A 24813-nucleotide genomic window follows, 5' to 3' on the forward strand; every position below is an offset into this window, starting at 1 on the left:
GTGATCTTCCTCTCCACGGTAACCACGTGAACACATGGTCATTTGATAGATGCCTTGGAAAGTCAGATGGCCATTCATTGGCCATTCTAGAATTTTATGTAATCTAAAAGAGTGCAGTAATTTCTCCAGTGGGAGGAAATCAGTAAAGTCCCATAAACTAAATTACTTCTGGTTGAAATAGTCTTTTTGGCTCAGTTCTGTATTTGTTTTATCTTTGATCCCAGTATTTAAAACCCCACTTTAATCCATCAACATCTGATTATTTGCACATAAGTTTTCATTGCAGTCTTAGCTGCCTCAGATCCATTCAGAGATAGATCTGATACAAACCACGAATCATAAAGGAAACAAAAACTCATCCCAGCTCCACCTTGTCACTTCATATCTTGCTCCAGCCTCTTTATTCTCCTGAGTTTAAGCAATTTCTCCAGTCCGACCAGTTTGCCCAGCTTTGTCATCTTCCTCTTCTCACCAGTTTAGCAGCAATGCATTGAAACTCCTTGCAGCAACATCCTGGTGATGAATGTCTTTGGACTGTGTCTCAGTTTTAATATCAGAACTTGTCTTTCTCCACTCACTTATGATCCTAGACTTGGCAATCTGCCCCTGGCAACAAGGATAAGGAATTCACAGTCATAGATCCCACCAACCTCCCCACTTCTTAGACTCAAATTCTGCCTGTAACAAAGTTCCTGGATGTTGTCTGCCTGCTGATTGGCCTCCTGGACTTCTGATGGAAATAGAGACCCCTTTTCCATGCTCCATCTTTCACAGCTCCCTAGTTACTCTGCACTGTGTGCTCCAACACAGACTGCTTGCTCAGACCACCCTGTTGATATTTGCAGCCATATCCTTCTGATTCCATGCTTTGTCTTCCAGAAAAAACTTCCACACAGCCCCTAGAACTGAGTTTCCTCCTCAGGTCTGCTTTAATTCAGGGAACATCTGTGGTTCCAAGACCCAACCCATTTTCAGACATCTTATTCATCTGCAGTTAACAAGGGTTCTACCTAACCCCATCCTAATTTGTGATCCATGAGATTCTCAGAAATCTGCTTGCCCTGTTACTGGTTTTGCGGTAAATGCTAACGTGTGTTGTGTGTGCTTGTGTTTAGTCGTTCAGCTGTGTCTGACTCTGTGACCCCATGGACTATAACCCACCAGGCTCCTCTATCCATGGAATTTTCCAGGCAAGAATACTGGAGTGGGTTGCCATTTCCTTCTCCAGGGGATCTTCCTGACCCAAGGATCAAACTTGCGTCTCCTGCATGTCCTGCATCGACAGATGCTTTACCACTCTGCCACGTGGGAAACCCCAAATGTTTACATATTGTGAGCTAATTTAAATATGTGTCTAGAAAGAATATGGCTAGAGAATCTGATGCAAAATATTTAATATAAATTTTATTCTAAAATAAAACATGTTAAATAACTTGGCTTATGTATTATTTTAGCATATACTGACCAATGATTTTTCTCTGTTACCATAAAAAGCAACCAATAAGTGCATATCAGTCAAATATTATAGGTCCAAATCATTCGACACCAGTAAATCAGGTGTTCTACCTGAATTTTTCCCCAGATAGCAGATGGTAAATCTGCAAGCAACAAATTATTTTTGTTCAAAGTTACAAAGAGTAACTAGTATGATTTCTTATTTATTTATTTTTTTTTTGGCCATGCTTCATGGCATGTGTGATCATAGTTTCCCAACAGAGATTGAACCCAAGTCCCCTGCATTGTAAAGTGGATTCTTAACCACTGGACCACCAGGGAAGTCCCACAATGATTGCTTTTCAATATTAATCTGCCTTACTAACTATCCTTCAACCCTGTTCAGTATCTCTGCAAAAACTCATCTGATAGATTTGGCCTTATGTGTCTAAGAGGCAACTTCTGTACTCAGTTCATACCACTAGCACAGACCTTTCTCCCTAAGATCTGAAAGTCCAACTGTCTTTTGAAGAGCTCTTCATGCAAATGTCCTAAGCACTGAAACCCAATCAAAGAAAACTCATGAGAGTCTCTCAAAACATTTCTCTTCCTCTTCCTCAACTCCTTTTCTTAGTCAATACTACCACAACCCATCCAGATGCTTAAATCAAGAACTAGATCCCTCCGTCCCTGCACCCCCTCCATGTACAATCTGCAAATGTCTACTCCTGCTCTTTATCATCTCAGGCCCTCTTCCCTTGCTCACTCCCTCCGCCTAAATCCAAGTTCCCTGGCCCCTGGTCCCTACCTTCCTTGATGTGTCTCTGTCCCGTTGCCTGCATGATCTTTCTAAACCAAAATCTTGACACTCCTGTATTTAAAATATCTCAATAGTTTCTTGTTCCTTATTGGATACAGTCAGATTTCTTAGCTTGACATACCGAGTCCTCAGTGATCTGCCCCTGGCTTCCTTTTTTAGCTTCATCTTTTCTCCATTCCCCAATAACACATTACTCTTCAACATTTTCTAATGGGTTAAATTGTCCCTAAAAAGATCATACTATTTTCTCATCTCAGAATGCTCTTGTTCTGCCCTCTCACTTGGTGAAGTTTTATTCTGGATTCCAAAACCCATCTCAGATGGACCTTTTCTGGGATGCCTTTCTGATCCCCTCCGGACCATGAGCTCCCAGTGGGAGCAGACTGTGATCTGCCTTCTGTGTCCCTCCACACATTTGCCCACCGGCACGGGGGCCCTTCTTCTATTCCTTTCATGGTCCCAGGTTGTTTTCTCTCTGACGTGGGCAGAACTGCCTGTTGCTAAAAGACACCAAATGTTTAGTCACTGCAAGTATTCTGGATACAATTTTAAATCAATAGTCTCTGACTAAGAGGCTCTCTTATGAATAGAGGCATGGACTTCATGACAGATATTTTCTCGTTAAGAAAAAAGCCATTTATGTTGATTGGAGCTGCATTCCTGATCATTGGAACTGGCCAACTGAGGTCATACTTTGTTTTAATACACTGTATTTCTTATAAACTAGGAAATAAACAAGTCAGATGTCTTGTATTAATTTATATTTCCTCATTGGTTTCATCTCAAAGAAGAGAGGAAAATTCAGCTGTGGAATACATGACTTTTTTTTTCCCCACTTGTTCTCTTTCTCTTGTTATAAGTATTTAGCTGGGGAGCAAGCTTGTTTTAGGAATTGAGAAATAGCCTCAAGAAGCAAGAGACAAAATATTACCTTTAAGATGGCAATGCTATAGAAGTTGCCAGATTTTAGTCTTTAACCAAGATGTCATGCTAACTGTGCTTTGATTAAGTGTGGCATTATCCTGGAAAGCTTTCTGTGCTTATCTTTCAATAGAAGTAGGAAAATATTGTCCCATAATGGCAGTCTGAAATGTGATGTAGCTAATGGCTCATCAGTTTATGGGCAATGTTGCTATCACTAATTATGAAAGCAGTTTTAGAAACAATGGTTTTGAAATATTAACTTAGATTGATTTTTTTAATCCTTGCAATACAAGAAGAATTAACTAATACCTGTGTCCTGATACCAGGGTCTTGATTCATCTAAAAGTACATATATTTTGGTTAAATGGAACTATTCTGCAAATCTTACTTATGATTCATTTGACTGAAAAAAATGAAAATAAAAATAAGAATGAAATTCAGAATTAACCATAAAATGTCATCTTATTTTGAATTTTCTTGTTTTCAGATTTTAATTAAATATGTAAATAAACGTTTTGCCAAAGAGTCTGCTAATATCCTAATGATGAATAGTTCTTACTTAGGTAGAAGAAAACCAGAATTGTTCAACCATTACAGTTTATTTACTCTGTATCCCTTTTTTATTTGAATATTTAGAAAAATAACTGCTATGGGATTTATGTGGCAACATTTTACACAATTAATTATATCATTCATGTAACTTTTCTCTGTACTGCTATTGAGGTCAGGGAAAAACCAGTTGAATTATACTTGTATATTCACGGTGAGAATGTACACTATTTAGGAAGAAAGAACAAAATTATTTTGCATTGAAGCCAATGACACTGTCATTAATCTTAGAAACTGTCCTTAAAGCTACTGAAAATAAAGAACTCATGGCCTTGGGTCAATTCTGAAAGTTTTCAAAGAATAACTTCTAGTGGCCTTTGTCTGAGGCCAATGAATTATACTAAACTTTCCCTGATATTGTTAGAATCTGACATCTGATTGTCCTTTAAGAGTATGGCAGAAACCAACACAATATTGTAAAGCAATTATCCTCCAGTTAAAAAGAAATAAATTAAAAAAAGAAATGCTACAAAAATGAATCACAAAATCTGTGAGTAAATCTTAAGTGTCAACTGTATTAAACAATTATATATGCAATTAAAAAAAGGATAGAATTATAGTAAATGATACTTTTCAAAAATTTAAAAACAAATTATATATAGTGAACACTTCACAATGTACTTCCCAGTTAACAAGACAAGGTCTGATTGAGGTTGATCACATTAAAACCTTTAAGATAATTTGCCCTGCTGAGAGTCAAACAGCCCTAGCAAAATAATTCAATAAGGAGCCATTACATTTCCTATCCTATAATTAAAATTTTATTATAGAATTAAACATATGAAATGGTTTATGTAAAAAAAAAATTTGGAAAAGAAATCCTGAACACCAGTTAAGGCATCCTTAGTGGGATTATCCTGGTTATCCATATGAGAAATCCATAGATTGCTTCAAGTAATAGGAGTTTGGTATAAGAATCCAGCACAGGATTATATCCATTATATTCTCTGAGTAAGGGCTGACCTTAGCAAGAGCTGGACCTTGGAATTTTTTACTCTGAGAATCGATATTAACATGACTCAGCTACTCCACATTACTCTCTTCAGGGTTCACGTATTACCTGGCTTATTTATTCTCTATTCTGTTTCGTAGTGTGTGCTGTCTCAAAACTTTGGCTTTCTCATAATTCCAGGGATCCTGGTTCTACATCGTAACTTCTGTCATTTCAGCACCTTTTAACAACTACCTCATTCTCTTGCTATTTGTAAGATAAAACTTTCACAGAGAGGAGATCTGGTAGTTTAAACTCATCTTTGCACCTTAACCCATACCACAGTTCACTGTCCTCACATGAATTTGCTCTCCTTGGAGCACTTGACCACTGAAATCCTGCCTCCTTAGTCATCATGCCAGGCATAAGATACTTTTTGCTTTTGTTTTCACAATGTAACTACAGTCTTGTTTTAACCATTTCTCAAAGACTCTTAAGAGTTCTATTGTCTTTTATTATATTAAGGTGTTATAATGATCCTACTGAAACAATTCTCCATTTGAGTTCAGACACTCTTCATCTTTTTGCATTTTTGGAGTAAATTAAAAAATTTTTTTTAATGCTCCCTGAAATATTAAAACAGAGAAAATTTCAGTATCTGAGCATTCAGAGACATCTTGTCATCTTACGGGATTTACTCTGTGCAACTTTAATTGTAAATGTGGAAATTCATAGTGATAACACTATTTTAGTCCTTTTATAATCAAAAAGGAAAAACCAGGTAAAAGTACTTACATTTTTCAAAGACTAAGCCTAAGGATCTATAATTTATTAACTGTCACTCAGTGCCTTAGGGCAGAGGTTTGCAAACTTGCTATGAAAAGGACAGGTAGTACATATTTTAGGCTTTGTGGGCCATCTGTTCTCTGTTGCAATTAGTCACCTCTGCCATCGTAACAGAAAAGAAACTGTAGACAGTGGATAAATGAGTTGGTATGGGTGTGCTTCAATAAAACTTTATTTATGCACAATGAAATGTGAATTCTTTTAAAATTTTCACATCATGAAATACCACTCTTCTTTTGATTTTTTTTCTTACCATTTGAAAAAGTAAAAATGATTCTTAACTCAAGGCCATACAGAAATGGGCTACAGGTCTGATTTGTCATCACTAGTCTAGGAAACTATATAGCTTTCAAAGCTCTAGGAAAAATTAGGTACACATTTGCACAGTATAAGGAAACAGTATTCTTGCATTCTTTTCATTAAGTTTATTTTAAATTAATCAAATATAACCTAATAGCAATCATATTCTATCATTCAATCTTACTGCATAATGGTTCTATTAATATAGTTATTAGTGTCATTTTATCTTTATTCCAGGTTATTTGAGACACTCCAGTCCCTGTTTTGGTCAATATTTGGGCTCATCAACTTATATGTGACCAATGTCAAAGCGCAGCACGAATTCACCGAGTTTGTTGGTGCCACCATGTTTGGGACATACAACGTCATCTCTCTGGTTGTCCTGCTTAACATGCTAATAGCTATGATGAATAATTCTTACCAGCTTATTGCTGTAAGTTGAATCACTCCCCTCCTAGAATGTGTTGTTAGCTATACTCCACCCTATTATAATTGGTAATACAATCTGTAACTGCTATGAATGAAACAAATCAGAATTATAAATGGTCAATGTGATGTTTATAAGCACTATTACCATACTTGGCTATATACTAATTTAAGTTTTCATATTACATGTGATTATACTACATCTAACCTGCAAGGCAATCATTGGCTATGGCAAGCAGTAGGAGAGGTATGGACTATGAACAGGCAACTCATCTCTTTATAATGCCCTTTGGGTTTTGCATTGTCTCTGACCATCTAACCTACAATCTTCATAAAAGCAAACTCATACCAGCTTTGCAAGGTACAAGTGCTAGCCCAGAGAGGAGTCTGAGTGAAAAAGCACAGGATTTTGTTTCTTAAAGCCCAGAAAAAAGTCACTGAGGAGTAACACTGAATGCCGCAGCAGAATATGCAGTACCATGTGTGTTTATTTGAAACTCTAGAGTGCAAACAGCCTAGCTTATTTATTCATTCACTCAATAAAATCTTATTAAGCTCTTACTCTGTTGCCAGTTATGGTCCTAGGAACTAGAAATATTGCAATGAATAAGAACAACAAAGTCCTTTATCCCTTTGAACTTGCGTACTAGTGATCTGTGTCTGTGGCCATTAGAAACAGTGACAGAACAAATCTGTATTGGAATATATATCTTAAGACTTTCATATGTATACTTTAGGTAAATAACATCTTATAAGAATAATTATAGGTTGCCTGTTTACTCCATAAATAACCACAATTATATTGCATCTTTGAATCTATTGCTAATTCTCTGGGATGTCATTATTGTTATTTTGAGAAACAGAACTCCTAATTTTAATTAAACTCTCTTTATGGAAGCAAGACACCTGTCACAGATGAAAAACTGCCTAAGACATTAAGAATAAATGACTTTTATTTATGGATTCCCAGACTGAAGTATTTCCACTGAATATACTTAGGCCCAGGGCTTCCCAGGTGGTGCAGTAGTAAAGAATTTGCCTGCCAATGGAGGAGATGCAGGAGAAGTGGGTTTGAACCCTGGGTTGGGAAGACCCCCTGGAGAAGGATATGGCAACTCCAGTATTCTTGCCTGGGAAATCCAATGGACAGAGAAGCCTGGAGGGCTCTGGTCATTGAGATCAAGGACAGTCGGACACAACTTGGTGACTAAACAACAACAAGGGGAAGATGAGTAGCAGAGGTGACTTTAGTGATCACTAGCCTGGAAATTTCCACCTTCAGTTTTTCTAATCACTAGCTGGTTTGATATTGTTATAGACCGTTTCAGAATCCCAAGCCTTGAACTAAGGAAGAGTCTGCTTTGTGACCGCAGTAACAGAACATAATGAGGTCAGGATGATCCTTATCTTGTGACTCCCTAGGAATGAGAAGGAGCAGAAGCTACTTACAGGCCAACATTTCACCCATGTGACTGCCTTTTTATGACCTGAAGCCAATTTTACTCAGTTCCGTTCTCCATGGCTACAGCGAACAGTATCTACGTCCCTTCATTAATGTAGAATCTATAAGCTTGTTTGGAAAGATAGGGAAGGAGATAGGAACAGGAGAGAAGAAACAAAGGGAGGGAAGCTACAGCTTCTGTGGATCTACCTATCCATTCATCCAATCAGACGTCTGCTAAGCAACAATGAAGACCATGCATTTTCTAGACATGGCGAAGCCCATTGAAAGCACGATCTGTCCAGTGTCTAGACTAAAATCCACATTATTCAGAGTAGAAATGTATGCAAATGATGTAGGCACTCATCAGCACACAGCAATTTAGGAATATTAGAATGAAGTATAGTCTAATTTTTCCTACTCTAAAGCTCGAGGGTTTTGCAAATAATATTGGCTTGGCCAAAAAGTTCATTCAGATTCTTCCACAGCCTCATGTGAGAAAACCCTAGCAAACTTTTTGGCCAACCCAATATTAATGGGTTAAGATGATCTATTTTGAATTTGTATGTATGCCCAGTTTCTGCCACCTCCTACTTTCCAGATTTTCTGCTTAAATAAGATTTGTGGCTAATTTAAGAGGAGACTGACTGCCCCATATCTAATTGCCAGAAATGTTCCTAAGTTTTTCCAGGCAATTAACAAAGTGGAATCATTAATAAACAATCAGGGGGAATGCCTCAGGTTTGTGGGTGGTCACTAGACATACTCTTATCTGGTACTGTTTGGTCAAGGTTATGTCAAGGTTTAGTACTGTGTCAAAGGCCTGTTGTACATTTGAGGAACTGCTGAGTTTATGCCTGTTGCCTAAAGGTGGACAAGATTTATTCAAATGGAAACATATCAAGTAAGACTTTTCCTGGAAATAACAGAAGTATGAGCCGTGGGCATCTACCTAGGCAAGGTGTCAAGGCCTTGGGAAGACATAAAGCCCTGCTTGAGGCTAGAATCTAATGAAACTGAGCTAATGTAAGCCTACAAGCATGAGAAATGAAGATTCATCTTCAGGTCATTCATCTCCAGGCTCTTTAACATGGAATTATTTTAGCTGTCTGTTTCCTGGAAGAGGGAAGGATGAAAAGTGACAAGAGAGTTGTGATTCCTTTTTAGGCTAAGCCATTGTCTAAAGTGTTTAGATGACTATCTCTGGGAGTCAGCCTTGTTTTTATAGGTAATTTAATTAACGTTCCAAGAGCCACTCCAAAGTCAGGCTACAGGCTCTCTGTAAGGTTTATCTCACCTTATTAAGAAACCTGTCAGCACTTGTCATTTTCTCCTGTTCAGGACCATGCGGATATAGAATGGAAATTTGCTAGAACAAAGCTTTGGATGAGTTATTTTGAAGAAGGAGGTACCCTTCCTACCCCCTTCAATGTCATCCCGAGCCCCAAGTCTCTCTGGTACCTGATCAAATGGATATGGACACACCTGTGCAAGAAAAAGATGAGAAGAAAGCCAGAAAGTTTTGGAACGATAGGGGTAAGACCACAGGCTGTTGGTATTACTGTTTTGTGTGTGTGTGCACTTGCGTATGTTTGCATTCTTTACTGAATATGTTTGCATTTTAGCCCTTTTTGTTCTCATTGGTTGCATTCAGTGAACATCTATTGCACAGTTATTGTGTCTAAGGGGCTTCCCTGGTGGCTCAGCAGTAAAGAATCTGCCTGCAATACAGGAGACACGGGGACACAAATTCAATCCCTGGGTCAGGGAAGATCCCCTAAAATGACAACCCACTCCAGTATTCTTGCCTGGGAAATCCCATGGACAGAGGAGCCTCGCAGGCTACAGTCCATGGGGTCACAAAGAGTTGGACATGACTGAGTGACTAAAAATAACAACATTATGTCTCAGAAACTACCTGATTAACTATGGTTCACTATGGTTTAACAAACCCATTTCCTCCACCAAGAGTGGTCACTGTTATTTTAATATGAACCACCTTGTACATAGGCTTCTCCTAGACCCAACAGTCAAGGTTTGGGAAACTAGCCCATTAATTTCTAGTTCTATTCAGAATTATAACCTCGGGTTACTTTCGGCATGACTGATTAATTGTTGTTTCTCTGAATTATAAGGGAATTGTCTGTTTTAGTCACCTCATATTCTCACTGCCTAACAGACACCCCTGCACAGACACAGAATGCTTGACAAAAAGTTCTCATTTCAGTGACTAAACAACTATTATAACTTAAAAATGCTGTGCCATATTCAAGCACAGTGATTTCAGAATCTATTCAATTGCTCAACATTTTGCTTCTACCCCCAGTTATATTCAATACCAGGAAGTTGTGTTTGAAAAAAATATTAGGACTATGTAGAACCGTGCCCCTGTTATACTGGAAGATTATAGTTCCCTAAGGATGTTTCTTTCATTTTGGAAAGTAAGCGCTCAAACAGCTCCAACAGAAAAGGCGTGGATTTAAACCTTTCCAACCAAACCGCTGACATCAGTCATTCTTCATTTCTTTCTCACTCAGTTCCCTCATTTTTAAAGTTCTCATAGTGATGTTTTAGAAATTGACACCGTAGCATTCAGCAGTCACTTGGGCCTTCTCAGAGAAATTGCCTTGGAAGTATTCTAATATGCCCTTCTGTTAGAATTATCAAGTGATGTCAGTTATTTAAAGAATTAACTCATTTTTAATTTTATTTAACTCAGTTTGTGACTGCTAGTTATGCCCTTCCTTGGTGATCCTTCTTACTAATGAACTTCATTGCCCACCAGGCATTGTTCTCAGCATAGAATGGGGCTTTCTCTCCTGAAAGTGGCATCGATTGTCCTGTCATCTCAGTAACAGTTCTAATTCTAAAGAGAAGTTGACAGGCAGGGAAGTAAAGCAAGCAGGTAGTTAGGAGAGGCAGTTATAGTCTTGCCTGGAAACGGTCACTCCATGAACTTGGAATTTGGGCATCTGTCTGATCTTGGAAATGGAAGTCAGATTATGATGAAGGCTTATCTTGCAGTCCTCATACTAATTTATAGATTTTACCACTGTTTAGAGAGAGCAAAATTATTTTATTCCAAGTGTTTAATTTTTCTCTTAAAAATAAGTTCAATTTATTGAAAAATATGGTTGTAAAGTAAATATAATGATTTGGATTTAACAAGCAATTACTGTACATTTGCCACATACCAGGAGATGAGTTAGGAATTAGAGGTGGGCAGAGGTATACGAAGCTATGGTTTCCATTCTTAAGGGCATCAATTTTAATGTGAGAGACACAATATGAGAATATCTTACTATAATACATATTACATGATGTATTTAACATGACCATGTAGTTATAGCCAAGATGCCATGAGAACAGCATGGAAAGTAATTCATGTTTTCCCTGAGAAAAACAGAAAAAGATTTCAGAGATGCCGAACTCTGGCTTCCTCCCTTCCATGTCAAAATATACTTGTCCTTTTTCTCATGCTATTCTTAAAATTGGTAAGAAATTGATTTAATCAACCCCTGAAAATATATTAATTATTCATTTCAGTTCAGTTCAGTCGTGTCCGCTCTTTGCGACCCCATGAATCACAGCACGCCAGGCCTCCCTGTCCATCACCAACTCCTGGAGTTTACTCAAACTCCTGTCCATCGAGTCAGTGATGCCATCCAGCCATCTCATCCTCTGTCGTCCCCTTCTCCTCCTGCTCCCAATCCCTCCCAACATCAGGGTCTTTTCCAGTGAGTCAACTCTTCACATGAGGTGGCCAAAGTATTGGAGTTTCAGCTTCAGCATCAGTCCTTCCAATGAACACCCAGGACTGATCTCCTTTAGGAGGGACTGGTTGAATCTCCTTGCAGTCCAAGGGACTCTCGGGAGTCTTCTCCAACACCACACTTCAAAAGCATCAATTTTTCAGCACTCAGCTTTCTTCACAGTCCAACTCTCACATCCATACATGACCCCTGGAAAAACCACAGCCTTGACTAGACGTACCTTTGTTGGAAATGTAATGTCTCTGCTTTTTAATATGCTATATTAATTATTAGTACTATCTTATTATGCTTTCTCTCATAGGAGTATTTCAACTGAAGAAGACTTTCTGGGACTCAAAATAAAAGCCATACACAAAAGAAATTTGTCTTTAATATTTTAACTTTAGACTATAGCAGAAGGAATCTTGGGTTTTAAGATGCCATGAAACTTGCAACAAAACACAGGGCCTTGCTCTAATATTTTAAGAGATCCATCTGTGCAGCCACCAAAATAATGGAGGACCACTCTAAGAATCTGACTTCCAGCTCTCTCTCCCGTCCCCCAGAATCCTCCCACTGTTGACATATTTTTAGGACTACATCACGATCATTTCTTAGATGCAAAGAGGAGCTTAACATTGACTTGGGCTTTCCTATGAAAGCAATAATTCAAAAGGTAAATGGCATAAGTTAAAGAACGTTCTCTATACATTCCTGGTCAGAAAAGTTCATTTCTATTTCTGTCTCTATCTCTAAATTTGAATATTTTGATCCAAGCTGATGCACAGCAAAGTAATTCACAATTAATTGTGACCTCAAATCATTCCTTTTTCCCTAGCCATGTAAAGTTTCCTAACTTTTGGGAATTTATGACAAGACTACATCCATATTGTGAGTTGTCTCTCTTTTCTCCATTCTCATCCTGTGCTTTGGGAATTTATGATAAGACTACATCCATATTGTGAGTTGTCTCTCTTTTCTCCATTCTCATCCTGTTCTCAATCCTGCCTCTTCTCTTGTAAGCTGAGGCTTTGGACAAGCACCAACCTAATCAAACTCAATGCTATACATTTACTCTTCATCTAGACTGCACTTCCAGAATGAGAAGGGCATATCTTGGTTTTCGTACTCTTAGTTGAGTTTTATACATTTAGGTATTAAAGGAAAGTGAAGTCGCTCAGTCATGTCCAACTCTCTGAGACCCCGTGTACTGTAGCCCACCAGGCTTCTCTGTCCATGGGATTCTCCAAGCAAGAATACCGGAGTGGGTTGCTATTTCCTTCTCCAGGGGATCTTCCCAACCCAGGGATCGAACCCAGGTCTCCCACATTGCAGGCAGACGCTTTATCCTCTGAGCCACCAGGGAAGCCCCAATTAAATGGAAATAAATCATATGTATTATTTGTAAAGAAAAGTATAAGATAAAAAGGAAATTAATAAAGTTATGACATTAATGGAAGAGTTAATGGTAAAGGGTCCACCTGCAGTGCAGGAGACTTGGGTTTCATCCCTGGGTCAGGAAGATCCCCTGGAGAAGGAAATGGCAACCCACTCCAGTACTCTTGCCTGGAAAATCCCATGGACAGAGGAGCCTGGCAGGCTACAGTCCATGGGGTCACAGAGTCAGAAGTGACTGAGCACAGCACAGAGCTAAATAAGAAAGTAATTGCAAAAGGAAATGCTGTGAATTCATTTCAGTTTGGTTAATCCACCTGATAGTCCATTGTGTAGACAGAAGAAGATGAGGAGATAAGACACATCCATTAACTAAAAGGTGACTTTGAAGTACTGTTGGCAGTCACTTTGTATAACAAAGGCACAGCTTAGAAGAAATGTCAAATGCTTGACATTTCAGAGGGACCTTAGAAATCAATTAGCTCAACTGTTTCCTTTAAGAAAAAAGAGCTCTTTTACCTTGGGCAGTGTTTTAGGTGAGAGAGCTGGGAGAAAAACTGGGTCTTAGTATCTCTGTCCCATAAGCTTTCCATCACCTTCTCTTGCTTTCCTGGGAACTCTGATGACCTTGCACAACACCTTCCATGCATGTCCATCTTTTGATTTCTTTCAACAGCTTTTGCCGATCCCACCACTGTTTGTCTTTTAGATTCCCCCCTCCCAAAGCCCTTGGTTAACAGGCTGGACCATCTTTCGCTCTTATTTCAACTTGCTTCACATTTTTGAAGCAGAATTTTGAAGCTGTTTGGGTGGTAGAGTTTATACATTCTCAGAGGCATTTTCTCTAAACCGTCCCACTTGTGAGTTTCATACTCTTGTAACCAGCAGCCACCTGAATGTCACCCTGTTGCTCCCTCCCTTCAGGCATGAAGCCCCTGCATGCTCTGACGGTTACTGATTGGCCATGGTCTGGGAGTCCATCATTGGTGATCTTATCTTGCAATTTATGGCCTCTGGGTAATGCTGATATTACAACTAGCCCTGAAAACACATTAACTATTTTTTATCTTTGGACTTCCTTTTATGGGTGACTGGGAGTTCCAGGTAAATTAGCCTTTCATTTGGAATGCTTTATGGGAGAAAGCAGAAATGAAGCAGAAATGTTTCATTGAGCAACACTTGAATTGTGGGAAGCAAGCCCAGGAAGGAGAGATGCCTTGTTTCATGAAACAATCATGAAAGTCCCACCAAGGAGGCAGCCTACTGAAAGTATAATCGTAAACTAAGCAACATTTTATAGCTTCTGGCTTTATAGTATAGGTTTTTCTCTTACTAGTCGAATTTTAACACATTTTATCAGCAAATACCCTTCTCGGTGTTAAAACACTGGTTCTCAAACTTTAGTGTGTCCTAGAATCATCAGAAACTTCCATTTTAACAAGCACTTCCAGCTTGTAACTTTAATTAGAAATTCCTGTTTAAAAAAGCACTGGCATCTAGCTCAGTTTTTTAAACTAAAAGCCATTGTTTGCATTGGTTGTCCAAGAGGTCTAGATCACTTAATTCAAGCAAAAAGATATTAGAGCAATAAGACTTCTCCAGGGTTTAATTAATATGAAACATTTTTCATGCTATAGACCAGGTTTCCAAATGGAATGCTTAAGTTAATGGGCAATGTATTGAACCAAAAAAATACTAGGTCTTTTAACCAAATCATTAAAAAATGATCTTAACCTCTTTAGTTCTGTGTTTTCTACTTTCTCGTTTTCTCTGGAGCAGGTAGGGAGAAGAACGTGAAACACCATCTCTGTTAGGGTCACTTAGCATCACTCAGCTCTGGGACTGCAGATGGTTTACTCATGCCTGACCAGTTGCCACAGAAATACATGCAGTTAAATCACTGCATGGGAATCTGGAGAAGTGACTACATTAATACACGTATATTTACTAAAGGAAAAAGGCTAATAGCACTTGCCTTTCAGAACTCATATTTTTTTTTAATAAGAATCATTAATATGTATTTTCCCTTAATCTTCATGACTTGCTGTATGCCTGCCAACAAATCTTACAGATATGACTGTATTCACCCGTGGGTACCTGTCAATTCCTAATTTACTGTGGTAAGATTTGCCGACAGGACATTTTAATTAAATGTTCTTTCCCAAGTGGGAATCTAGAGGACTGAATTTCTTCTCAGTATTTCAAGAGTGAGATCCTGAATACTTGCTGTGACAAGGCAACCTTCAGCACTTTTTATCACTTGTTTTTATATGCTTAGAAAGTGTGTTTATGGAGAACAATATATAGACCCATCAGTAAATGAACCACGCTGCCATCTCTACAGAGAGATCACAGCCTGCAGTGATTCCTTGCTTTTTCACTTGTAGTTGTTGTTTTCTTGTTTTTGTTTTTTTTTTTTAAATAAGAGTACAGACAGTTGCCCTCTTTGGGGATTCACTGAGCAAAACAGAGAATAAAAGTCATAAGTCATGGGCTTAAAATCAGTGATAGAGCCAAACCAGAGTGGGAACGAGAGAAAACAGCGCTGACAACGGACTGTAGGGAACCGAGCTTGGTGAAGCGAGCCTGACGTTCCACTGAGTGGACCCAGAGAGGAGGAGAGATAAAGAGTGAGAAAATGTCACCAGGAATTCCCTCGAGCCCTTTCTTTCAGAGCTGCAAAATTCTGCTTGCTGTAAAGCAACCTGACACTTCTGTTGAAATCGGAGTTATCTCTGGACAGCAAACGTTTTTTCTCACTAGCTGGTCCTTTGCTTTATCGTTATCTCTGTGATCCAAATACTGCCATTGCCTTGTCCTAACAAATCAGGAGGAACTTGCAAAGGAAGAGGTCTGCCAAGGTGGCAGCTGGCGTGTCCTGGGCATTTGCATAGAAAGCCATCCTGCCAAGGAACATTCTCTACACCTTGCCAGACTTTGGGTAGAATTCACCAAGAAAACTCCCATCTTAAAGTGCACATCTCCCTCCAAAATATTTTTTCTAGAATCCAGTCAAGGAAGGAAGGGTCCTGATCCATCATATGTTCCACTTTTCTTATCTTCAATGTAACAAATCAACTTATTTTAGGAAAAGCTGCCAAATGCAACTCCACAGATTTTTCACTGTTGTTTTAGTTGTGTCCGACTCTTTTGCGACCCTACAGACTGTAGCCCACCAGGCTCTTCTGTCCATGAGATTTCCCAGGCAAGAATACTGGAGTGGGTTGCCATTTCCTTCTCCAGGGGATCTTCCCGACCCAGGGATGAAACCCATGTCTCCCCAGTCTCTTGCATTGCAGGCAGATTCTTTACCACTGAAATTTCTCAGTAACATGGTAAACATGAACTCATTCACAGAAAATTTCTTTTTTCCTAACAGGTCTACCATGCTGTCATTCTACCTAGTTCATTAGTTTTCTTTTATAAAAAATAGAGAACCATTAGTCATTGCAGATCACTTTATCAAAGTTTAACATGACTAACTTGAAAAAAGTTCACTGCCTCTTAGGTGCTTAGGTACTTTTTAAATGAAATGTCCTTTGTTATACTGCTTTTATAGACGCAAATTGGTCCCTTCTATTCTTCGTCACTTCCAGCGATAATAGAGTCAATCCTTTTGAAGTTCAGCTGAACTTTACCCAACAAAGAGGTTGCAACAATGGTATTATTGGTGGCAGCTCTATTTTATAAACATCTAATGGTGTCACCAGTTTCCAAAAAGTATCGTTACATTTGTGGCAAGGAATGCCTACATTATGGTTGAAGTCTTTGTGTCTTTGAAACTAAGATATTTGGAACTCCTAACGCCATAATAGTAATGGTCAATAAGTATTGGTGAATTCATTGCATTCATTTTGTTTTCAGTGTTCAGAAGATGGTTAACTGCATCCATTCCTATCTTCCTAGGTTACTGAAGTTCAGTTGGCTGATATAATCTCACAAGACTAAAGAATGTTTTATAGTATGACCATCTAGGTGTGGAAACAGATTGGTTAGCAAAAACAATTAACTGTAAACTTGGGCTATGATATTGAATAACTCCTGATAGTTATCACAGTAAAATTTTTTATATTCTTTCTTTCTGCCAGACTATTTTGCTTAAAATTCAAAAAATATTTTTTTTCCAGAAAAATAAAGCTGGTGTTTAAATGATAATTCCAGCTTTATTTTTCTGGAAAAAATATTTGTATTTGTATTAAAATTTCAAATTTCATATATGAGTAAGTTCCTACAGAAGGGAAGACAGTTTGTGCTCTTTTTAATACTAAATAAAGTGAAAAGTGAAAGTTACTCAGTGGTGTTTGACTCTTTGCGACCCCATGGACTGTAGCCTACCAGGCTCCTCTATCCATGAAATCCTCCAGGCCAGAATACTGCAGTGGGTAGCCTTTCCCTTCTCCAGGGGATCTTCCCAACCCAGGGACTCGAACCCAGGTCTCTCGCATTGCAGGTGGATTCTTTACCATCTGAGCCACCAGGGAAGCCCATGCATCATGATAGTTTTCACTTATTACTCAGAATTTCCTGATTCTGTCATCAGTTTTAGTTTTACTTTGAGAAAATTTAAAGTTAAATCATGACTTCAAACTGCTTTCTGACTATTTTAATTGGCTTTTTAAAGACTAAACTAGCAAAATGTTATAGAGCCCCAAGATAATAAAAATTGAGTCTACTAAATTCTGTATTAAATTCAGAGTGTCTATTTACTTAAATCATAGAATATGATCTCCTATACAATGTTTACAATGAGAGTGCTAAAGAAGTTAGTGTACAGCTGCATTCACACTCAAAGTATTTGTGTTCACTTAAAGTCAAGGAGATCTGAAAGGCATGTTTCCTCCCAGAAGCGCTTTTTCCCTCAGATTTCAGCTGATCTGTGTCTCAACAGGAGTCACATACTCCATCTTGTGGCCCATTCATAAAGTTCCCACATTTTTTTTTTTGAAGATGTTCTAATTTTGTATGAAGTTTCAAATTTCCCAGTCCTATAATTAATACCATAATCATTTGAAAATCTGTTTCCTAAGAGTCATGTAAAATTGAATGGTTTTCCAATCATTAGTGGCCTTTACAAAGTGAAGCATTGTCTCATCTGTTTCTGAAAGTCACTAATAGACATGAAACACAAATCCATTCTAATGGCCGATGAAAATGCCAACTTCCCCTATGTGCCTTAAAGAGAGAAAAAGAGCTTCTTTTAAATTGTCTGATTCTTTTTCTAGTATCATTTCACAGTGATGTGTGCATAACTTTTCTCAAATTTCCATTTTATCAGCCTCTGATTAAGTATTTACTAGGGAACAAGATCAAAAGACTTATTTAAACCCAAGATACACTATTTCTTTTGTTTTCTCACAGTTTATCAAATTTATTTCTTTGTAGCAGAAGTATACTTGTTTTAGATTACTTTGGCTAATTTTCTTCCTTAAGAATCCATGCTGATATTTGACACGCATAAAATTAGGATTGTATTAGTTTTTTTCTAGTATCTTTAGAATACAAGTGAAACCTGCAAATATATACTTTATCATTTATTATTTAACTCAATTTACAATAGACTTTTTTTAGTCATTAAACATCTTTCTTTCTCTGTTTTGTACTCCATAATCATTGCTCCATGCTAACCCAAGCTCTGCTCCCAAAACATTCTGATTCCTTCAGAATGATAGCTGGGACTTACATTTATTTTAAAAAAATTAATGAACCCTATCTTTGAGCAGAATCTTTTATTTTGGTAAATTGAACCATCTAATTCAAACAGCAATTACCTCTTAATGTATACCTGCTTGAAATTAAGTGTTGGGGAGTTCATGGTCTAACAGTGTTTCTGATTACACGTTGTATATCATGGTTAAATTCTTAATGTGACTATGTTGATATTTATGAAGACCTTCAAATTGTTATAACACTACCTTTTCAGCCTATCAAATTTTAATTATTTGAAATTTAATTTGTGTTTGATACCTCCCATCTGTGTCTCTTAGCATCTTTTCAAATGATTTGGAGTACACACCAACTATGATGACCTAATTCTTCATAATTTTATATTACAAGAACAATCTTGCCATCATTGTTTAATTATTCTATATATTAAGTGCCACTGGAATTATAACCTTGCACTTTGCTATTCTGGTTCATTCATTCTTTTGATTCGAGTAAGGCTATCTCTCTAGCTGTTGTCCCTTGTCCAGTAAAATGCCCACTTTGCAGAAATGAGGGGAATGATATTCTTGATTTAAAGAACAAGGAGTTACTTACAGATGGTAAAATATGACTGTCACTGAAAGGTAACTGTCCCCTTCTTTTTCAGAGGCGAGCTGCTGATAATTTGAGAAGACATCACCAATATCAAGTAAGTTATTTTTATATCTTGAAACTTACACTAAAATAAAGCACAATCCCTTCTTTTGAACTGACTCTAGAGAGATCATATTTATACACTGAAGAGCAATTCTCTCATTTTCTAATGCCTCAGGAAGTTATGCGGAACCTGGTAAAGCGATACGTGGCCGCAATGATTAGAGATGCCAAAACTGAGGAAGGTCTGACAGAGGAGAACTTTAAGGTAACCACTTTGATCTTTGTCACCAAGAGGCGGATTCTACAGAGTGTGGAAGCAGAGCAGCCCATCTTAGCTCAGAGCTGGAAATGGGGGCCATGTGTTCCGAGCAGGCCTTTCTGTCTTCTTTTTTTTTTTTTTAATTCAAGCCCTACAGAATTATTTTTTTTTTAAGGGTAAAATTTCTTTTCAAAATACACTGCACTCAAACAGACTTAATCTGAAAGATCGAGGAGACTTATTTGGACAGAGAAAATCCTAGTGCCTTGTGGCATTCTGATTGCTGATCTCAGCCACAGGCTTTTTGAAATTTTGATTTGATTTCTAAACCCGAAACATTTAGTAACCAATGGTCTGAACACAACAAAAACCTTCTTTGTGTTCTGCACAGCTTTGGTAGAGAAAAATTTAAGGTTTGAACTTTATTGGAGCTTACAAATGTAGTTTTTCTCCCTGAGTTGTTGTTTAATTCTATCATAGTAAAAAAGGTAAAATATATGAAATACATATTTCTTATCTCATGGTATAAAATGCCTTTGTTAGATTCATGGGTTATTAGGAAGTCTCCAGACAAGAATGCTAGAGTGGGTAATCATTCCCTTCTCCAGGGGATCTTCCAGACCCAGGGAGAGAACCTGGGTCTCCTGCATTGCAGGCAAATTCTTTACTGTCTGAGCCACCAAGAAGCTCCGGAGATTTTGGACAACAGACTAAAAGTCAGTAAGATCTTATGGGCCAAAACAAAAGAAACATATTAAAAACCCTATGGGAGACCACTGACAAAAACAGCAGGCTTGACAGGGAATAAATATAAGCAGCCACTTAGGTAAGAAGAGAGAGAAATTACAAAACAAAGCAGAGGTTAAAAGTTGACTAGGATCCAGAATGTTCTTTGTAGCCACAACATCCAAATTTTGGAGTTAAATGATTCCTGACACTTAGGGTGATGGGTTGGAGGCAGGAGGCCACCCCAAAGCCCACCAGCAGGTTAGGACTGAGAATTCAGTTCTCCAAAAGGGTGAAGGGATGAATCTAGGAAACGTTGTCTATTCATCAATTCCCAAGATTTAGTGGCTGACCCAGATGTTGAGAGAAAATCAACTCCAGAGTAATAAATGATTGAAAATAACTGCCAACTCTTGGAAGGGTAGACTCCACTTTAATTATTTCGTTTTAGATATCCCTTTGGACACCAAAATGTTCCAATATTAAAAATCTCGAAAAAACAAACAAACCCCAACATCCCCGAGAGAATGTGAGATGACTTGAAAGCAGATGCATATTTGGAGAGAAAGTATTTCAAACCGTAGTCCCAAAGAAACCCAACATCCCCCACTACAGAGTGGTGGGAAAGAAAACTCTTACTGTTTCTTTTACATCAACCTTAGGAAGTCTCCTTTCTATAGAACTGTGATAGGAAAATTAGAAGACATCAAATAGATACGAATGCACTGCAGACAACGGACCATCCTGAATGGAACCACAGCCGAGTGGACTCCTAGCTCTCAGAAATGAGTGAAGACGTGTCAGATCCATATATGAGATGAGCAAATAATAGCTTCCTAACGTTTATTTGTTTAGGTCATGAACTAATTTCATCATTTCCCTTTTCACTTAGGAACTCAAGCAAGACATTTCTAGCTTCCGCTTTGAAGTCCTGGGGTTATTAAGAGGAAGCAAACTCTCTACGGTCCAGTCTGCTCAGAGCACGAAGGAGTCTTCTAACTCCGCAGACTCGGATGAAAAGAGTGATAACGAGGGTAGCAGCAAGGACAGGAAAAAGAACTTCAGTCTCTTCGACCTGACCACCCTCATTCACCCGCGATCAGCGGCAATTGCCGCCGAAAGACACACCATCAGCAACGGCTCCGCACTGGTGCTGCAGGAGCCCCCGAGGGAGAAGCAGAGAAAAGTGAATTTTGTGACCGATATCAGACACTTTGGGTTGTTTCACAGACGATCGAAACAACACGCCGCCGCCGAGCAAAACGCAAACCAGATCTTCTCCGTGTCAGAAGGCGTGGCCCGCCAACAAGCTGAAGGACCCCTGGAAAGGAGCATCCAGCTGGAGTCCCGAGCTTTAGCTTCGCGGGGTGACTTGAACATCCCGGGGCTCAGCGAACAGTGTATATTGGTAGATCATCGAGAAAGAAATACAGACTCCCTGGGTGTACAGGTGAGCAAGAGAGTGTGTTCATTCAAGTCAGAGAAGGTGGTGGTGGAGGACACGGTTCCCATCATACCAAAGGAGAAGAAACACGCGAAAGAGGAGGACTCGAGTGTAGACTATGATGCAAACCTCACAGACACCGTCACCCACGAAGACTATGTGACCACAAGGTTGTGATACTTGACCGGAGAAAGCGGTTCTCCTCCGTAACACATTTTCCATAGTGAGCTGGGTGGTGGGGGGAGATGTTTATCAGTGAATTAGCCAATGCTAACTTACACTTTACAGCATTTATCAACTGGGGCATATTAACCGTGTCATGTTTAAATAAGGCAAAGGCTATCCCAAACCCTTGTTTTGTAGCCCGCTTTTGCTTTCACAATTTGTTTTACATTTTTTTTGTTGTTGTTGTTAATAAATAAATGCACCTTGTATTCTTGTACTGTTGCGATAACCCACAGGACATTTTTAGCTCTTTCTCAATTTAAACAAAAGCAACTTACTACATGTGGTAGTTGACTCCTATAATAGGATATTTTTATATGCAAAAAAATGTAGCTGAAATAGTAGAGCTTTTCATAATTTTTTAGGGTCTCTAGAAATGGTTACTCATCAAGGACTTTTCACTGAGCCAGAGAGTTTGGCTTTAAAACACAAATATTATCCTATTATTTCTTAAGAACATGTAAATACCATGCATAATTTAAGAAAACAAGTCTTCTTCTCATGGAATCAAGATCAAACTCTTAAAATGAAAGTCAGGTATATGTTCTAGTTTTAGGGTGTCCAGTGTTTTCTCTCAGTAAGTAAATGAAATGTTTGTCCTTAATACATGTTGATGATTTTTAATGTTTTGTCAGAAAATAATTTTCAAGTTTGTTTTTTAATGACCTTTTTCAGACTCACCTGCAAATTATATAAATACGAGGCTTTGTGAATTTCAAAAATGTGGCAAAAGAGCTCAGTGCTAGAAAAGAATAATAATAAAGTACAACACCTTAAACAAAGCAAGATGATTGCAGGTTCATAACATCCAGATGAAAATGAATTCATTCTAATAATCTAAACCTAAGCAAAGTTACATCCTATTTTTAATTAGTGCAACATTGCTATAATTCAAAAGAGGTACAAAAACCTAGTAGTTTCCTCTTCTTTCCCCCAGTGACTAGTAGTTCTTTACAATAAAAATCACCCTAAAATCACTATTAATTTTAGCAGTAGGAATAGATATATAGTTTTCCCTACAGGGATAAATCTTAATTAGGTATTTCTTCTGTTGTTTCCAAGGTAATTTAGCTTATATTATCCTCATTTACTGAGTTATTTAAAAAGAAGTGTTTTTACCTGATATCAAAAAAGATGCTGGCAACTTCTTAAAGTTTAAATTATATAACTTGTGTCTATCTAAGCCACCATGGAAATAGTTGTTTCCTCACCACATGCTATTAGCATTTATTATTATTATTAGCGTTATTATTATATTATCAACAGAAACATACTGAGTTTGTTTCATCAAAAATTACCTCCATGAACTAGATCAGTCATATATGATTTAGCATTGACCAAAAGCTGGTGGCTCAGATGATAAAGGATATGCCTGCAATGCGGGAAACCTGGGTTCGATCCCTGGGTCAGGAAGATCCTCAGGAGAAGGGAATGGCAACCCATTTCAGTATTCTTGCCTGGAGAATTCCATGGATAAAGGAGCTTGGCTACAGTCCATGAGGCTGCAAAGAATCGGACATGACTGAGCGATTAGCACACACACATAAAAACTTCATAGTATGACAAAACCCAGTTTCTGATCACTGTACATCAAAAATAAGAACTAACAGCAATAGCCACGTCAGCCACTGTTTTGTGTGCTATGCGTGTGTTAAAAATACATGACACATGACATGACAACCCCTGAAATAGATGCTATTCTGATCCCCACTTCTTTAGATGAGGAAATTGAGGCAGGTACTAAGTTGAAGTTCACAGGCAGAAATGAAGCTCTGAGGAGTCCTTGAAGGTCATGCCCTTAACTGTTTTACCACACTGCCTCTCAGAACACTAATGAAGACCAAGCAAAATGATGTTCACACATGGGGTTTACTGTGGCTGCTTCTGAAATGCTGAAGTTTGAGAGCGAATGAGCTGGATAAACTCCATAAATGTGTGTCCCTTTTGTGAAGCAAAAGGAAGGAGCAAATTTAAAGATGAAATGGATTTGACTCTGACAATTACATGATGGAAGCTAGTAGATTTTTCAAAAAGTGGACTTCTTAGGGGATGTCCGAATTCAACCTGAAATATTAGATTTTAGTTTATAGGAAAGCAAGAGGCACTGAGATGCTGAACATTTCTAAATCTGGATTTCGTCTGAGGGATTGAGGAATGGGTCAGGGAGCTTTAGAGTAACCCAATAAGACTATTGAATGTTCTGACTACTTCAACAACACCTTTAGCTCAAGTAGTTTAGAACTCAGAATAAGCCCTGGGAGATAATGGAATACTACATATAGTAGTAGGGGAATTGTAATACTAGTCTCTATACTTGTGATTTTTTCAGTGATTCCTTTTTTGCTCTCTCTGTTGTGTGTGTGTGGTTTTCCCTTGACCATTAAGATGATATATGTATATATGTATATATCACTATGATACATTCTTCACCAGAAATTTAAGTTCAAATTTCCTCTGTTCCTTCTAGTAACACCACCAGTAATAAAAGCAACCAAAAAATTTTTCCCAATAGCTTATTTATATCAGAGGTTAGAGTGCTGATGTTTTACATGTGAACATGGTGATAACAGGACTTTTGCAGCACATAACATCTTGCTTTTCACTGTTCCAAAAATGATGGTTTCTAACAACTCCCAGATGTCACTGACAGAGGTATTTATGGGTTTAAACAAAATACTGGATATTGCTTGTACTAGCTATCCTAGAATTGGAGATTATTCTAAATATGTAGCAATATTAGGTGGCATTAATGAAGAGGAACAGTAGGGAAAGAATAAGAAATGATAAAAGTAGGATTGCAAAATAAAGGGATAATGTATTTTTGAGGTTTTATTAAGTGAGTAATTTGAGGTTTCTTTTGATTTCTATTCATATTTCTATCGACAAATTTCTAAACACCAGAGAGAGGTTTGACATCACACTTTAATTTGTGTAAAACAATGTTTCTTGTATTTCATGCCCTCTGGATCTTCTTATTGCTC

At 38.1% G+C, this 24813-nt stretch overlaps 1 protein-coding gene across 4 annotated transcripts in view; it reads left to right on the forward strand.

Annotated features, from left to right (window-relative positions):
• Positions 1-22039, forward strand: part of TRPC4 (transient receptor potential cation channel subfamily C member 4) — a 203094-nt gene extending 181055 nt beyond the window's left edge. For all 4 annotated transcript variants that reach the window (XM_020878213.2, XM_020878215.2, XM_070471315.1 and 1 more), the window contains 5 exons: positions 6102-6297; positions 9073-9267; positions 19189-19230; positions 19354-19443; positions 21056-22039. In XM_020878213.2, coding sequence (XP_020733872.2) covers positions 6102-6297; positions 9073-9267; positions 19189-19230; positions 19354-19443; positions 21056-21784 — 1252 coding nt within the window. In that variant the 3' untranslated portion in view covers positions 21785-22039. The remainder of the gene's footprint in view (positions 1-6101; positions 6298-9072; positions 9268-19188; positions 19231-19353; positions 19444-21055) is intronic.
• Positions 22040-24813: the final 2774 nt, after the last annotated feature.

Source organism: Odocoileus virginianus, chromosome 8 (assembly GCF_023699985.2).
Source record: "Odocoileus virginianus isolate 20LAN1187 ecotype Illinois chromosome 8, Ovbor_1.2, whole genome shotgun sequence".
In the NCBI taxonomy this organism is placed as follows: domain Eukaryota; kingdom Metazoa; phylum Chordata; class Mammalia; order Artiodactyla; family Cervidae; genus Odocoileus; species Odocoileus virginianus.